The 12,059-nt window shown below is 46.2% G+C and overlaps 1 protein-coding gene across 3 annotated transcripts in view; it reads left to right on the top strand.

The window, feature by feature from the left end:
• GALNT10 (polypeptide N-acetylgalactosaminyltransferase 10) overlaps positions 1-12,059 on the top strand; it is a 221,563-nt gene that overhangs the window by 82,151 nt on the left and 127,353 nt on the right. For 2 of the 3 annotated variants that reach the window (XM_042948517.1, XM_042948527.1), the window contains exons 2-3: positions 8,776-8,878; positions 11,376-11,514. In XM_042948517.1, the coding sequence (XP_042804451.1) occupies positions 8,776-8,878; positions 11,376-11,514 (242 nt within the window). The remainder of the gene's footprint in view (positions 1-8,775; positions 8,879-11,375; positions 11,515-12,059) is intronic. The other variant, XM_042948533.1, reaches the window with a different exon arrangement.

The raw sequence follows: 12,059 nt of genomic DNA, 5'->3' as shown, positions 1-12,059 counted from the left end.
CTTCAGGGAAGCCTCCCTTAACCTTGCTGATGGGATCAAACCCTCCTGATCTGATCTGAAAGAAAGGAACCTTTTTGCACCATGTACTTTTTTTTTTTTTTAATGCACACACCACTGTAGCTGTTCCAGTTTATTTGTGGTTCTGGATTAAAGTGTATAATCCCCCCTGCCACACACCATACCGTAGCTCTATAAGAGCAGGGTCCTTGTCTGTCTTGCTCCCCAATATCCTGGACACATAGCACAGAGTCTAGCATGTGCTTGTACTCATTAAACATTTAAGTGGGTGGATGGGTGGGTGAGAGACTCAAATGAACATTATAAAATTATGGATCAGAGTATTGTGCCCCCCCCACACACACACACCAGGTGATAAAACATTTGGGAACTTCCTCTGAAGAAAATAGTACAAGTTGATGTCATTCTTTTAGAATGGAAGCAAGAAGTTACTAAAGATTCCATTTGCCCTTTAGATAATAGACATTACAAATATCTTGGCTATATTTCTCTCTGCTGCTTGAAAAAGTCTCTTAATGAGCTTTCACACCTTAAGTAGCAAATGACCTTTTCTAGAGCCATCTGTACAAAAGGTGAATTGGACAGGTGGATCTGCCCTTGAAAGTACAGAATCAGCCTTTTTAAACAGTGGTTCCTGTCTGTGAATGACCTTGCCCTCTTAGGAAATGGGGCCCCTTCTAGATTTCAGATTCCAACATCCTGGCATCAAGACTGCGGAGTTATCAGAGCTGGGAAAATAGACAGTTGCTGAGTGGAACAGCAGATTTACCTGACCTGCACTCAGCAGACTCAGGCAGTCTCATGGTCACTGGGCTGTAGTGTCTTCATCCCTCGTAGACAGTGCCCTTTACATGTCATGGTTGTCTCATACAGCTTGGTACTGGTTATGGTGAAAGGCAGGTTGTCTCTGAACAGCAGCCTACCAGATAGCGGTTGGGGTAAGGTCAGCCCTATAGAAGTCTGACCCAGGGAATGCCGGAAGGAGAGTGGTCCTGGGCCAGAAAGAGGGACCCTTTCCTCTGAATGAAAACAAGATCATCTTCTACCCTCTCTCCCAGGAAGAGGAAGATTCTGAGATGAATTGCAAGGGGATAGGTAGTAACATTTTATTCTTGGAGCTCTACCCCCACCTGTTCCTTGCTCAGAGACCTTCTGTGGCTCCCACCTGCTGAACAGCTCCAGTGTAAGGTGCTCAGAGTCCGGTTCAGACTTCCTGGCCTCATGGCCCATGACTCTCTTTTGTACTCTACTCACTCCAGCCAAGTCAGGCTCTTTGCCGTTAAGTAAACATGTCCCTTACTTCATGAAGTCCCTTTCTTTGTACATGCTTTCCCTCCAACTAGATTCTGACAGCTGCCCCCCCCCCATCCCCCATTGCTGCCTGTCAAAATCCTACCCATCCTTTTAGGCAACTCTCATAGACTCTGCTTCTGTAGGAATCTTTGCCTGATTGTCCCAGGTAGAATTTAATCTTTGGTTCTTGTAAATACCTATAGAATTTATCCATACAACTTTCAGCGCCCTTATATTAGTATTGTGTGTTTTTTCCTCTTATGTACTTGTCACATATCCATGCTATTTGTTGAGTCCAGGGACTATCTTATTTATCTTTGTCTCCCCCACAGTTCTTTGGACATAGTAGGTCCCCGATTTACCAACAGAGTCATCCTTATTTGTTGGATGAATGAATAAATAAAAACAATCCAGCTTATGTCCTCAAAACTCATAAAGGAAGTACATTTATCCAGTTGTCCAAACTCCCTTGCTTAAAGTAACTTTATGCTTTCAGTAAATCAAGCTGTACCTGGCCCTCTTTGAAGTATAACCTTGCAGGCAACCTTGAGGAGAATGCTTTGCTGTGTGTGTGTGTGTGTGTGTGTGTGTGTGTGTGTGTGTATGTGTGTGTGTGTATGAAGGTTATTAGAATAATCTACTTAGCAGATAAACAAACGTTTGGAATTATACAGAGTCATTTAAACCTCAAAGCAAAATCATTCCAGTGCCTTTGTAGGGTTGGGTGAAAGGAGGGTCAGGGGGAGCAGCCATGTTAAATTTGCAGCAGAATCTGGTCAGTAATATGTCTTCAGACCCTGGCTGCAGCAGATGACCTTCTCGGTTTGACTTTGGGCATTGCTGTTTTGGAGCATATCACCCGTTTTCCGTATTTTGAAGACACTCACCAGCTGAACGAGGGATGCCAGAGTCCTCTGAGTGGGAGTCGCAGAGTCTGCAATGTTGGGATTAGAGTGCACTTTGATAGATCTTTCTTCTTGGGCAGAACACAGTTGGCTTGCTTCACCATCTTTCTTTCTGCCCTCCGAAGGGTGCCAGGCACGCTAAATAGTGATTCAACAAAAGATTAAAATTCCGTCTGTGTGTGTGAGTGTGTGGCTGTTTGAACACTAATCGATTCTTTCCGTGGAATGTTAAGTAAAAGCACGCAGATACCAGAAGCAGTTATTTAGAGCAGCCAGTCGAAATCCATTTCCCATTTATTGTTTAATGGGATTGCCACGTTAATTCTGCCAGTCTCCTCCACAGACTCTCCCTCACCTCTCTTTCCATGCTCCCTCCCAGCCCCTTTGATTCCTGTGGCAAAAGGACCTCTGGAAACCAAGGGCAAGAGATGGTTGCTGAAGGGAAGCAGTCACAGCTTTCACAGACAAATGTTCGAGTCTGTAGAATTAAAGAAATTTACAGTTGGCCCTGGATTGAAATCCAGACATGCTTGCTTGCATAATATTAAGTGATTGCTATTGCGGAGGAATTGCTGTCTTTTGAGAAGCGCTGTCCATGCCTTTCCTGTTGCTAAAGGTCCTGTGACATTTGTTTGTATTGCAGATTGCCACTCTTAACTAGGAACTTTCTTCTTTTCTGAAGGATTTCCACCTGGGTACATGCCCTCCTGTGAATGAGGAGACTCTCTAAATCCTGTTATCAGCAGTGGCCACTTGCATCAGCTCAGGTGTTACATAGGTTGCGTCTGCAGGGCTTATGGTTTTATTATTTGATTCCTGCCCTCTTCTGTTCCTCCAAACGTGGCTATCATAAACACCGGGTGATAAGCTTTCTCTAAAAAGAATGTATTACTAGGCCCCCTTTACTGAGAAGGCCTGACTTTGTGCCAGACACTGAGCTAGATGCTCTGTATTGATTAGCTCAGTTCATTCTCCCCAACAACCCACAGGTTACGGTTATTCTGTTAGTTTTCCCTATTTATCAGTCAGGGAAATTGGGGTCCACCTACCCCAGAAGTGAAACCTAGGTTTTTCCAACTCTGGAGCCAGAATGCTCTGAGTCATTAAACTAGGCAGCCTGCCCCTTTGATGAGCAGCCCTCAGTCATTCAGCTTGTATTTATTGAGGGCCTAAGATGGACCAGGTGTTGGCCTAAGAACGCACACTGATGAACCAAAACAGGTGATGCCCCTGCCTTCAAGAGGCTCACAGTCTGTCCCAGGGAGAGAACAGCCAGATCTGGGCTTTGGGGCTGGCAAGCCAAGGAATTTAGGGAAAATCTGTTCTATTCTGTTAGCCTCAGATTTCATATTGAGACAGCTAGATTTAGACAAGTGGTTTTTCCAGCTTTATTGTGAATCAGAATCACTTGGGGGTTGTGTTTAAAAACACATTGGGCGCCTAGGTGGCTCAGTCAGTTGAAGGTCCAACTCTTGATTTCGGCTGTGTGATCCCAGGGTCATGGGATTGAGCCCCGCACTGGGCTCTGTGCTGATGTGGTGCCTACTCAAGATTCTCTCTCTGTCTCCCTCTGCCCCTCTCCCCCACCTGTGCATTCTCTCTCTCTCTCAAAAAAAAAAAAAAAAATTAAATAAATAAAAACACATCTTGGCTCCCTACCCCAGGTACTTTGATATAATAGGTTCAGGGTGGGGCCAGGAAATTACATCTATAATGAGGGCCCAGGCCTCCGAAGAACCACCCTTTGAGAGAGACTGATTGGGCTGTAAGCCCCCATTAACACTTATACAGGCTTTGTGTTGTCCTGCCAGTATCCCCAATGCCTGGCACAGGGTAGGTCTTGATAAACGATTGGTGATAGTTTGGATGATCTGTCTGTGGGGTTTCCATGGATGGACCTCAGAGAGTCCTGAACCACTTGAAATTGACCACAACTTTTGTTCAGGTTTGTGGATAGGATTAAAAGAACCCTCTGAGCACTGAAAACTCTGTGATTTTAGGATTGAAACCTAAATTTTCTCCTACTGAAAGCTCAGACCTATTAATTGTGAGGCAATTAATAGCAAACTTTGAGTTCTGCATCCAGGTGATCTGATGAGAAGATGTCAGTTTACAGTAGACTCTTAAAATTCTAGAGGAGTTGATATCCACAATTTATGTGAAAATTCTGGAAGTTCTTGGGATACATCCTGTTTTTATGATTTCTCACTTCATCTGAATGTACCTTTTGGGTCAGTAGTGCTGTCTCCATTTTCCAGGTGGGAAAATTAGGGTGCTTGTGGCTTCTGGACCTTGTCCAAGGTCACAACACAAGGACTCTCTTCACTGAAGTCTAGCCTGGGAGTCAGAGAACATGGTTCTTATCATCTTGCCTGCTTATGTGGCCTTGGTTGGGTAGCTGGGCCTCTTTGGGCCTCAGCTTCCCCATCTGTAAGATGGGGGAGGAGTGGACTAATTGATTCTGAGTATCTGCTTAGCTTGGATATTTGAGGACTCTCTATAACTATCTGCTTAGATGTGCAGAACTCCCTGTGTCTGTAGGCTCTGACGTCCTCTTTGCTTAGGGAGATGGAAGGGCCAGTGGGACCACCTGAACAGCATAGATCCTGTCCACAGAGCATTCCAGAAAGCCAAACATCATAAAAGCAAAGGGCAGTACAGGTCGTAGAAGCTGAGGGTGTGAAACTCCCCGAATTTTGGAACCTCAACTCTCTACCCTGTCAGTTCAGCAATTCACTGTTCATTCTGAGAACAAGATTCAAGGAGCCTACTTCCATGAGATCACAACTGTGCGATTCAATCCCATGCCGCATTTCCCGTGTCGAGGGAAGACTTTGATGAACAGATGGAGGAAACAGAGCCCTCCGTGGAATTTTAGACTCTTGAAATGTCCTTTAAGGGTCACCCCTTGCTACTCAGTGTCCTTCATGAACCACCTGCATCAGCATCACCTGGGAGCTTGTTAGATGTGCAGAGTCTCAGTCCCCACATCAGAATCTGTGTTTAACAAGATCTCCCACCCCTGCTCTGTGATTGCACTGTACATTTTTTTTTTTTTTTTTTGAGAGAGAGGGGGAGAGAGAGGATCCCATTTAGGCTCCACACTGTCAGCACAGAACCCAACGTGGGGCTCAGTCTCATGAACTATGAGATCATGACCTGAGCTGAAATCAAGAGTAGGACGCTCAACCTACTGAGCCACCCAGGCGCCCCTGCTGATTTCATTTTGAGAAGCACTAGCTCCAATCCAGCCTTGAGTCCCCTCTTTCACATCCTGATGAACTATCAAGCATCCTATTCCTGGCCTCCTCTAATATCTTCCTCCTAGTTGGTCCTGTTTCATCCTAGCACGATCCAACTTTTGGAATTTCTTCTCTACCTTGAGCGAAGCCCCCTGCCATTGTCGCTCATTCTAGCCTCAGGACCTCAGAGAACAAGATAATTCCTTCTGTGTTCCCCATGGCTTCTCATCTCCTAGTTCTCCTAACACACAGTTTCTAATTGCAGCATTGTACATCGTATATTATACAATAGTGTGTATTGCGGCAATATGCAGACTCGCTGCGGCCAGGCAAGCGACACAAATGAGAGATGGGAACCAGATGAAAAGCAGTAAGGAATGGTAGGGACTGTGGCAAGCTGGAGAGGCTTGCCTCACCTAAGCAGGGCAGTTCTTGTCACTCCCCGCTGAGGAGCTGAGGGAACTCAGCCTGAACATTGACATGTCTTTTGAGTTTTCAAGAGAAGCCAAAAATCTTGATAGAACAATAGGAAATCTCCCTTCCCTGCCTGCCCCCCACCCCTGCACTGGCAATTAAAAAACAAGATGAAACAAAAACAAAACCAAACCTCAAAGCCACCAGATTGTTTTTGCTAGCGACCATACTTAAGGTTTTTGTGACCTTTGATGATCAATCTGTTCAACTTGGATACTAGAGCCCAGGTTTGGTCTGAGCAGCTCAGAGCAGGCAGGATTATGTCCTCTTTATTCGAGACTAGTGGTTCTTAAACTTAAACTCAAAAACGGCTTAGGACCTCTTGGAGGACGTGTGAGTGTGTGTGTGTGTGTGTGTGTGTGTGTGTGTGTGTGTGTGTGTTATGGGGGGATGGGGCAGAGAGAGAGGGAGAGAGAATCCCAAGCAGGCTCCATGCTGCCAGCACAGAGCATGATGCAGGGCTTGAACCCACGAAGCTGTGAGATTGTGACCTGAGCTGAAATCAAGAGTTAGATGCTTAACCAACTGAGCCACCCAGGCGCCCTGGAGGACTTGTTAAGACATAGATCTTAGGGCCTCCCCCCACCAGGGTTTCTGTCTCAGGAGGACTGGGGCAGAGCCCAGGAATTAACATTTTTCACAAGTTCCCAGGTGGGGCAGTGCTGCTCATACTTTGAGAACCTCTTTAGATGGGCTTCTTCCATTTAGGTGGCCTCGGTCTGCAGAGCCTGTTGGTTCCACCAGTGAGCTGAGCAGTCACCTGAAGTTTCCAGTCTTTGGGTAGCAGGAGAAGGAAAAGGAATTGGGAGGGAGGGCTGGACAAAACACTGCTAAACAGCCCTTGACCCATCCCTCTTGACATCTCAGTGGTGGAGTATTTCTTGGGCAGGCGCCTGACCCACCCCAAGGCTTGGCTGCTCTTCGAAATGGAGATGTGGCCCTGATCAGTTTCCACTTGTATTTGTTCATGTATTAGGAGATTTGGTTGTCGGTTTGTTTTCAGCAGAGGACCTTTTTAAAATGAAATCCCGCATGGAATCCTGGTACAGAAAACAGACAGATGCATTGCTGGTGTGGTTCAAAGGGGGCCAAGCTCCTCCTCTTGGAACCCCTCGTCCCAAAGCAGCGCTGAGTGTCTCCTGTAGAAATGTAGCTGAATGCAGTGGAAACTTGCTGAAGGGGCTTCCGGCGCAGCCTCTGTGTTTTCTGAGAGCCCCGAGAACTGTTTGCAGGCACGTGGCCTTTGTTTTCACAGTTTTCCTTCCCTCTCTGACCAACACGTCTGGCATGCTAACTTTCAGAATTTGCTTCTTGCAACTCAGAGAGGTCCGTAGGAGAGGGAATGAATGCAAAGGATTGCGATTATCATTAGAGCTGATGTAAGGATATTGAGCCGTTGTGGAAAATCTGCTAACACAAGGATCAGCCAGAGACTTAAAAAATTGGCTTGGGGATGATTTTCTTCTGGTGGCTTCTTGTTAGTGCTAATGTCGCAGCGTGTCACATGCTGCGGGTCTTCGTAGCTAATTACATAGGAAAAAGGACTGTTGCCTCCTGCATGCCACAGTGGCAAGAACAAGTCTGCAAGATTTTTAATGGGCAAGGTGATGTGGAAAGCCATTCTCATTTTCGTGAACACAGGAAGACATTTAAACAGCCATGCAGCGCAGCGTTACCTGGGGAAGGCTCTAACTGAGCCCCGGGGCCAAGTGTTTAGACTTCACTGTTGGCATGGGGAAACATCTGGTGCCCTGTGATGACCCCAGACAGTGGCATGCAACTCCTTTAATTAGGGAAACTGCTTCCTAATGGGCACACCAGGATGGGCTCATCTCCCAGACACAGGAAATGCCTTCAGAGCCTGGCCCCAGGGAGCTGCTCTCTTGTGGCTGCTGTATTTTCCCATTTTTTTTCAGCCATCCAATTGCTTGTTCATACACTCCACACACACTGGCCAAATGTTCACCCTCTTGGGGACTAGGCTCTTCTGGGGACTGTAGAGGTGACCAAGAGCTGGCTTCTGCTTCTGTGCTCAGAGCTCCTCAGGCCCAGCCCAGCTCTGGCCACTCTCCACCACACCTGGAAGTCTATGCCCCTGCCTCTCATTTCTGCTTACCTGAGGCTTAGCCCAAATGCCTTCACGTCTGTGAAATTATCTCCGGTTCTCCCAGGTGGAAGTGAACACCTGGGGCCTTGTCTCCAGGCCTCTGATCTAAGTAAGGTTCGCTTACCTGCCTTGTCCAGTATGTAGCCACGAGCCACCTCTGATTACTGAGCACCTGGGAAGCTCTGAATTAAGGTGAACACAAGTACAAAATACACCTGATTTCAAACCTAGTACCTTCGCAATGACGATATTTTAGGTAGAGTATATTGGGTTAAATAAAATATATTTTATTTTTTATATAAACCTAATTCATCTGGTTTTTGTTTGTTTTTTTCTTTTAGTGTGAATACTAGAAAATCTAAAGTTACACGTGTGGCTCACATTTGTGGCTCATGTTAGATTTCTGTTGGACAGAGTCACACTTACTGCTTTCTCCCTTGGGGGAAAGGAAGGTCTGTCCATCTGTTTTCTTTCCTGCTGGTTTGTAGTTCCAGGAGGGTAGACATGTGTACCTGTCATCCTTCTGACCTTTGCTCACCTGACTGGCATATGGCCAGTGCTAACAGAGGTATATTGAGGGAATTAATAAATGAACAAATGGTGACAGACCATCAGTCAAAACCAACAGGTCCCATAGGTAGTGCAATTTCTGGGACTCTGTTACTAAATTTATTTCCCCTTTCCTTCTTTTTCACAGTTTTTATGTTTTTTTTTTTTTTTTTTTTTTTTTTTTAAGGGCTCCCACAATCAGCAGAAGAAGATATTTTTCCTGGGAGATGGGCAAAAGCTGAAGGATTGGCATGACCAAGAAGCCATCAGGAGGGACGCCCAGCGCGTAGGTATGGAGAGTGGTATTGCCAGCTGGCAGGTCCTGTGAAGTGTGTGTGTATGTGTGTATGTGTGTGTGTGTGTGTGTGTGTTTAGAAGGCATGTCTGTACCTCCTGTTGCCTCCCTCTCCATTTACCATCCTCCCTCCCCCTGCTTCCTGGGGGTCCCCCTCTTCACCTGTTAGCTGACCCCTTTCTCCACTCACACCATCAGGTTCACTGCCTTCAAGAGTTGTCCCTACTACCTTTATTGGGGAGTAGATGTCTCCTCCTCATGAGGTATTTTGCCACTAGAATGAAGAGCAGTCGTGATAAGAGCCAACATTTATTAAACACCTACAGTGAGCATGGAGGCCCGTGCTGCACACTTTGTACATTTTCTCAGTGAAACCCCAAGTCACCCTTTGTGGCCCATTTGACGAGAAGGGGCCCATAGCTCAGAGACGCAGGGTAATCTGCCTGCAGTCACGCAGTGAGAAAGAGGCAGGCTTGGGACTTGAACCCAGCTCTGGAGGACAGAGTTGATCCCTACCCAGCTCTGTAGCCATAAGACTGAATGGAGTTAGCAGGCTTCGGCTCAAGTTTTCTTTGGCTAATTAGTCTTTGGAGCAGTTCCTGTTACACCAGGGAGTTGGGAAGGGTTGGGGGGGGTAGTATATAGAAATTACGTGGAGAGTCGTCTCTAGAGAGCCTGGACTTAGGGGTCAGGAGGGTAGCCCCGACACCACGGACTGGGTGTTGTTGTGACAAGGAAAGGGACAGATTTGAAGCAACTTTACAAGGCTGGAAAGCACTGTACAAATAGAGGGATTGGTATTTTATTCATTTCATCCCAGTTAAAGGCACCACCACTATTGATTTTTTTTTTTTTTTTTTTTTAGATTACATTATGAAAAAAAAAAACCCAGACTATAGCAAGCCTCCAAATAGAGCTGATATAATAACTGATGGTCAGGGAAATCTAAAGACATGACATGTATTTTTCTATAAGCCAGTGATTTAAAATGAAGTGGGGGTGGGTTCCGCTTAAGCTGGAAGAGGAAACATTTGAAAAGAGCTGATTCTCCAGACAGATATACCAGAATTATTAGAACATTGGGCTAACTAGCAAGGAAAGAGTAAGCAGTGGAAACGGTATTAAGAATAATAATAACCAGCTTGTGTTGAGTGTGAACTCTGTGCCAGGCATCTGGCGTGGCATTGTCTCCTTAGTCATTACATTGGCCCTTCTTATCCCTGTTAGTACAAAGAGCAAACCCCGATCATCGAAAGGCTAATGGCATGCCCAGGGCGACATTGCTGGGAGTGGCAGGTTTGGGCCTTAAGCTGTACTCTGCCAGATTCTAGGGCCTGAGCTCTGAATTGCTTCCCGGTAGCCACTCCTGAAACTTCCCTCCTGGCTTCTTCTGGCTCTTCTTTCTCTGCTTGCTGCATTTGTGTCCCTTGCGGAATCTGGCCTGGGCACTAGGCAGCAGCGTCTTCTCATGGAGCGTTACAAGATGGCGGCGTCCTCTCTCGCTCATCTGGCTGGAGCCACAAGGCTGTAGGTGCAGGCCTTGGCCCCACCTCTCAGCTTGCACCTTCCTGTCAAGCTGATGTTGTCAATGTTTACTTTGCAAAGTAAATAGGGTGTTGCTCAGACCACAGGCTCCAGAAGATGAGGTGATTTTTAATCAGCTGCTTTTATGACCATTTCTCTCCAATTGCAGATTCTGGGGCTGTTATTGCAGGGGTTGGTGTGGACATTCATACTCACCATCTGCACCCTGAGAACCCAGAGAATAATTTCCTGGACCATCAGGGTCTCTTTCCCCAAATGGATTGTGTAGAGAAAGGACAGCTATCACATTATCCCCCCAAATCCATGACCCAAAGCAACATTTTTCAGGCAATCCTGGCCTAGGCTAGACAGATCTTAATTGTTTGCTGGCTTAAAAGATCAAAGCATCTTTTATCATTTGTGGCCATTTTTATTTGCATATGAAGTCTGCCTTGCCTAGAGAGTAACCCTATTCCTTACAGGAGTGTAAGTGATTTATCGTTCACAAATTCTGTCATGGATGCAACTTCACATTTGAAATTCAGAGAGTTGGTGTGACTGGCCCGTGGTTGGTCAACTCTTAAGTAGACCTGGCCTCCCATCCCAGTGGTAGGATCCATGGTTAGGAGTGTTTGGGGCCCCTGGCGGATTGGGGAAGCGTGGGCTTTGGAGCCCACAGACCTGCTTTTATGACCTTCTTGAGTCTCAGTTTATCCATCTGTAGAATGAGGTTCACAAGTCCACCCTGATGGCTTGCTGTGGGCATTACATGAGGACAAGTACATGGCATGGCCATGGCTGAATAAACCCTCATTCCCCTCCCCCACTTTATATCCCCACCTCACAAAATCTGGAGGTCCGCTCTGTATCCAAGGCTAAAGTTTTACCTCTGTGGCTTAATTATATTTTTCATCCTTCTTCCCCCACCCCATTCAGTTAGCAACACTGACTTTGCTCTTTTCTCCTAGGAAATGGAGAACAAGGGAGACCTTACCCCATGACCGACGCTGAGCGAGTGGATCAGGCCTACCGAGAAAATGGATTTAACATTTACGTCAGCGATAAAATCTCCCTGAATCGCTCTCTCCCTGATATTCGGCACCCAAAGTGAGTGTAACATCTCTCATCTTCTGGGATCTAAGGATTTTGCCGGTGGCTCTTGATGAGAATTAATTAAAGAAACAGGTACATAAAGCGCTGCTGGAGGAAATTCCCTCCTTGGTAGCCCGGGCCTTGGCGTGGAGGTTTGTGTGATCCAAGTCTCCTAGATTTAGTGGTCATGTGGCAGAGGGATGAAAGACAGCCAGTCTCCTTCCCCTTTGCAGGCAGTGGGACCCATGTATCCTCTGCATTTCCCCTCTTTGGCCCACGGGGAAGTTCAAAACTCAAGTTCAGACCATTGCAACGATGGCTTCAACCCTTGTGCTCTCCGTGAGGAGATACATTTTTATTTCCTTTTCTTAAACAGGGGACTTTGTTTTAGCTGCCGTGTGCACGTGGGTATTTGTGTCTTTTTTTTTATAAGCTACCTCAAGTCATTTTGAGACAGGACACATTGTAACGATGATAAAGAGATAATAATGGCAGCTAACATCCATTGAACAGGTATCATGTGCAGGCACTTTGTTTGCTTTAAATGTCGTAAGTCCTGT

The sequence above is a fragment of the Panthera leo genome, chromosome A1 (genome assembly GCF_018350215.1).
Source record: "Panthera leo isolate Ple1 chromosome A1, P.leo_Ple1_pat1.1, whole genome shotgun sequence".
In the NCBI taxonomy this organism is placed as follows: Eukaryota; Metazoa; Chordata; class Mammalia; order Carnivora; family Felidae; genus Panthera; species Panthera leo.
The sequence above is the reverse complement of the archived record's forward strand: the minus strand, read 5'-3'. Positions and strand labels throughout refer to the sequence as shown.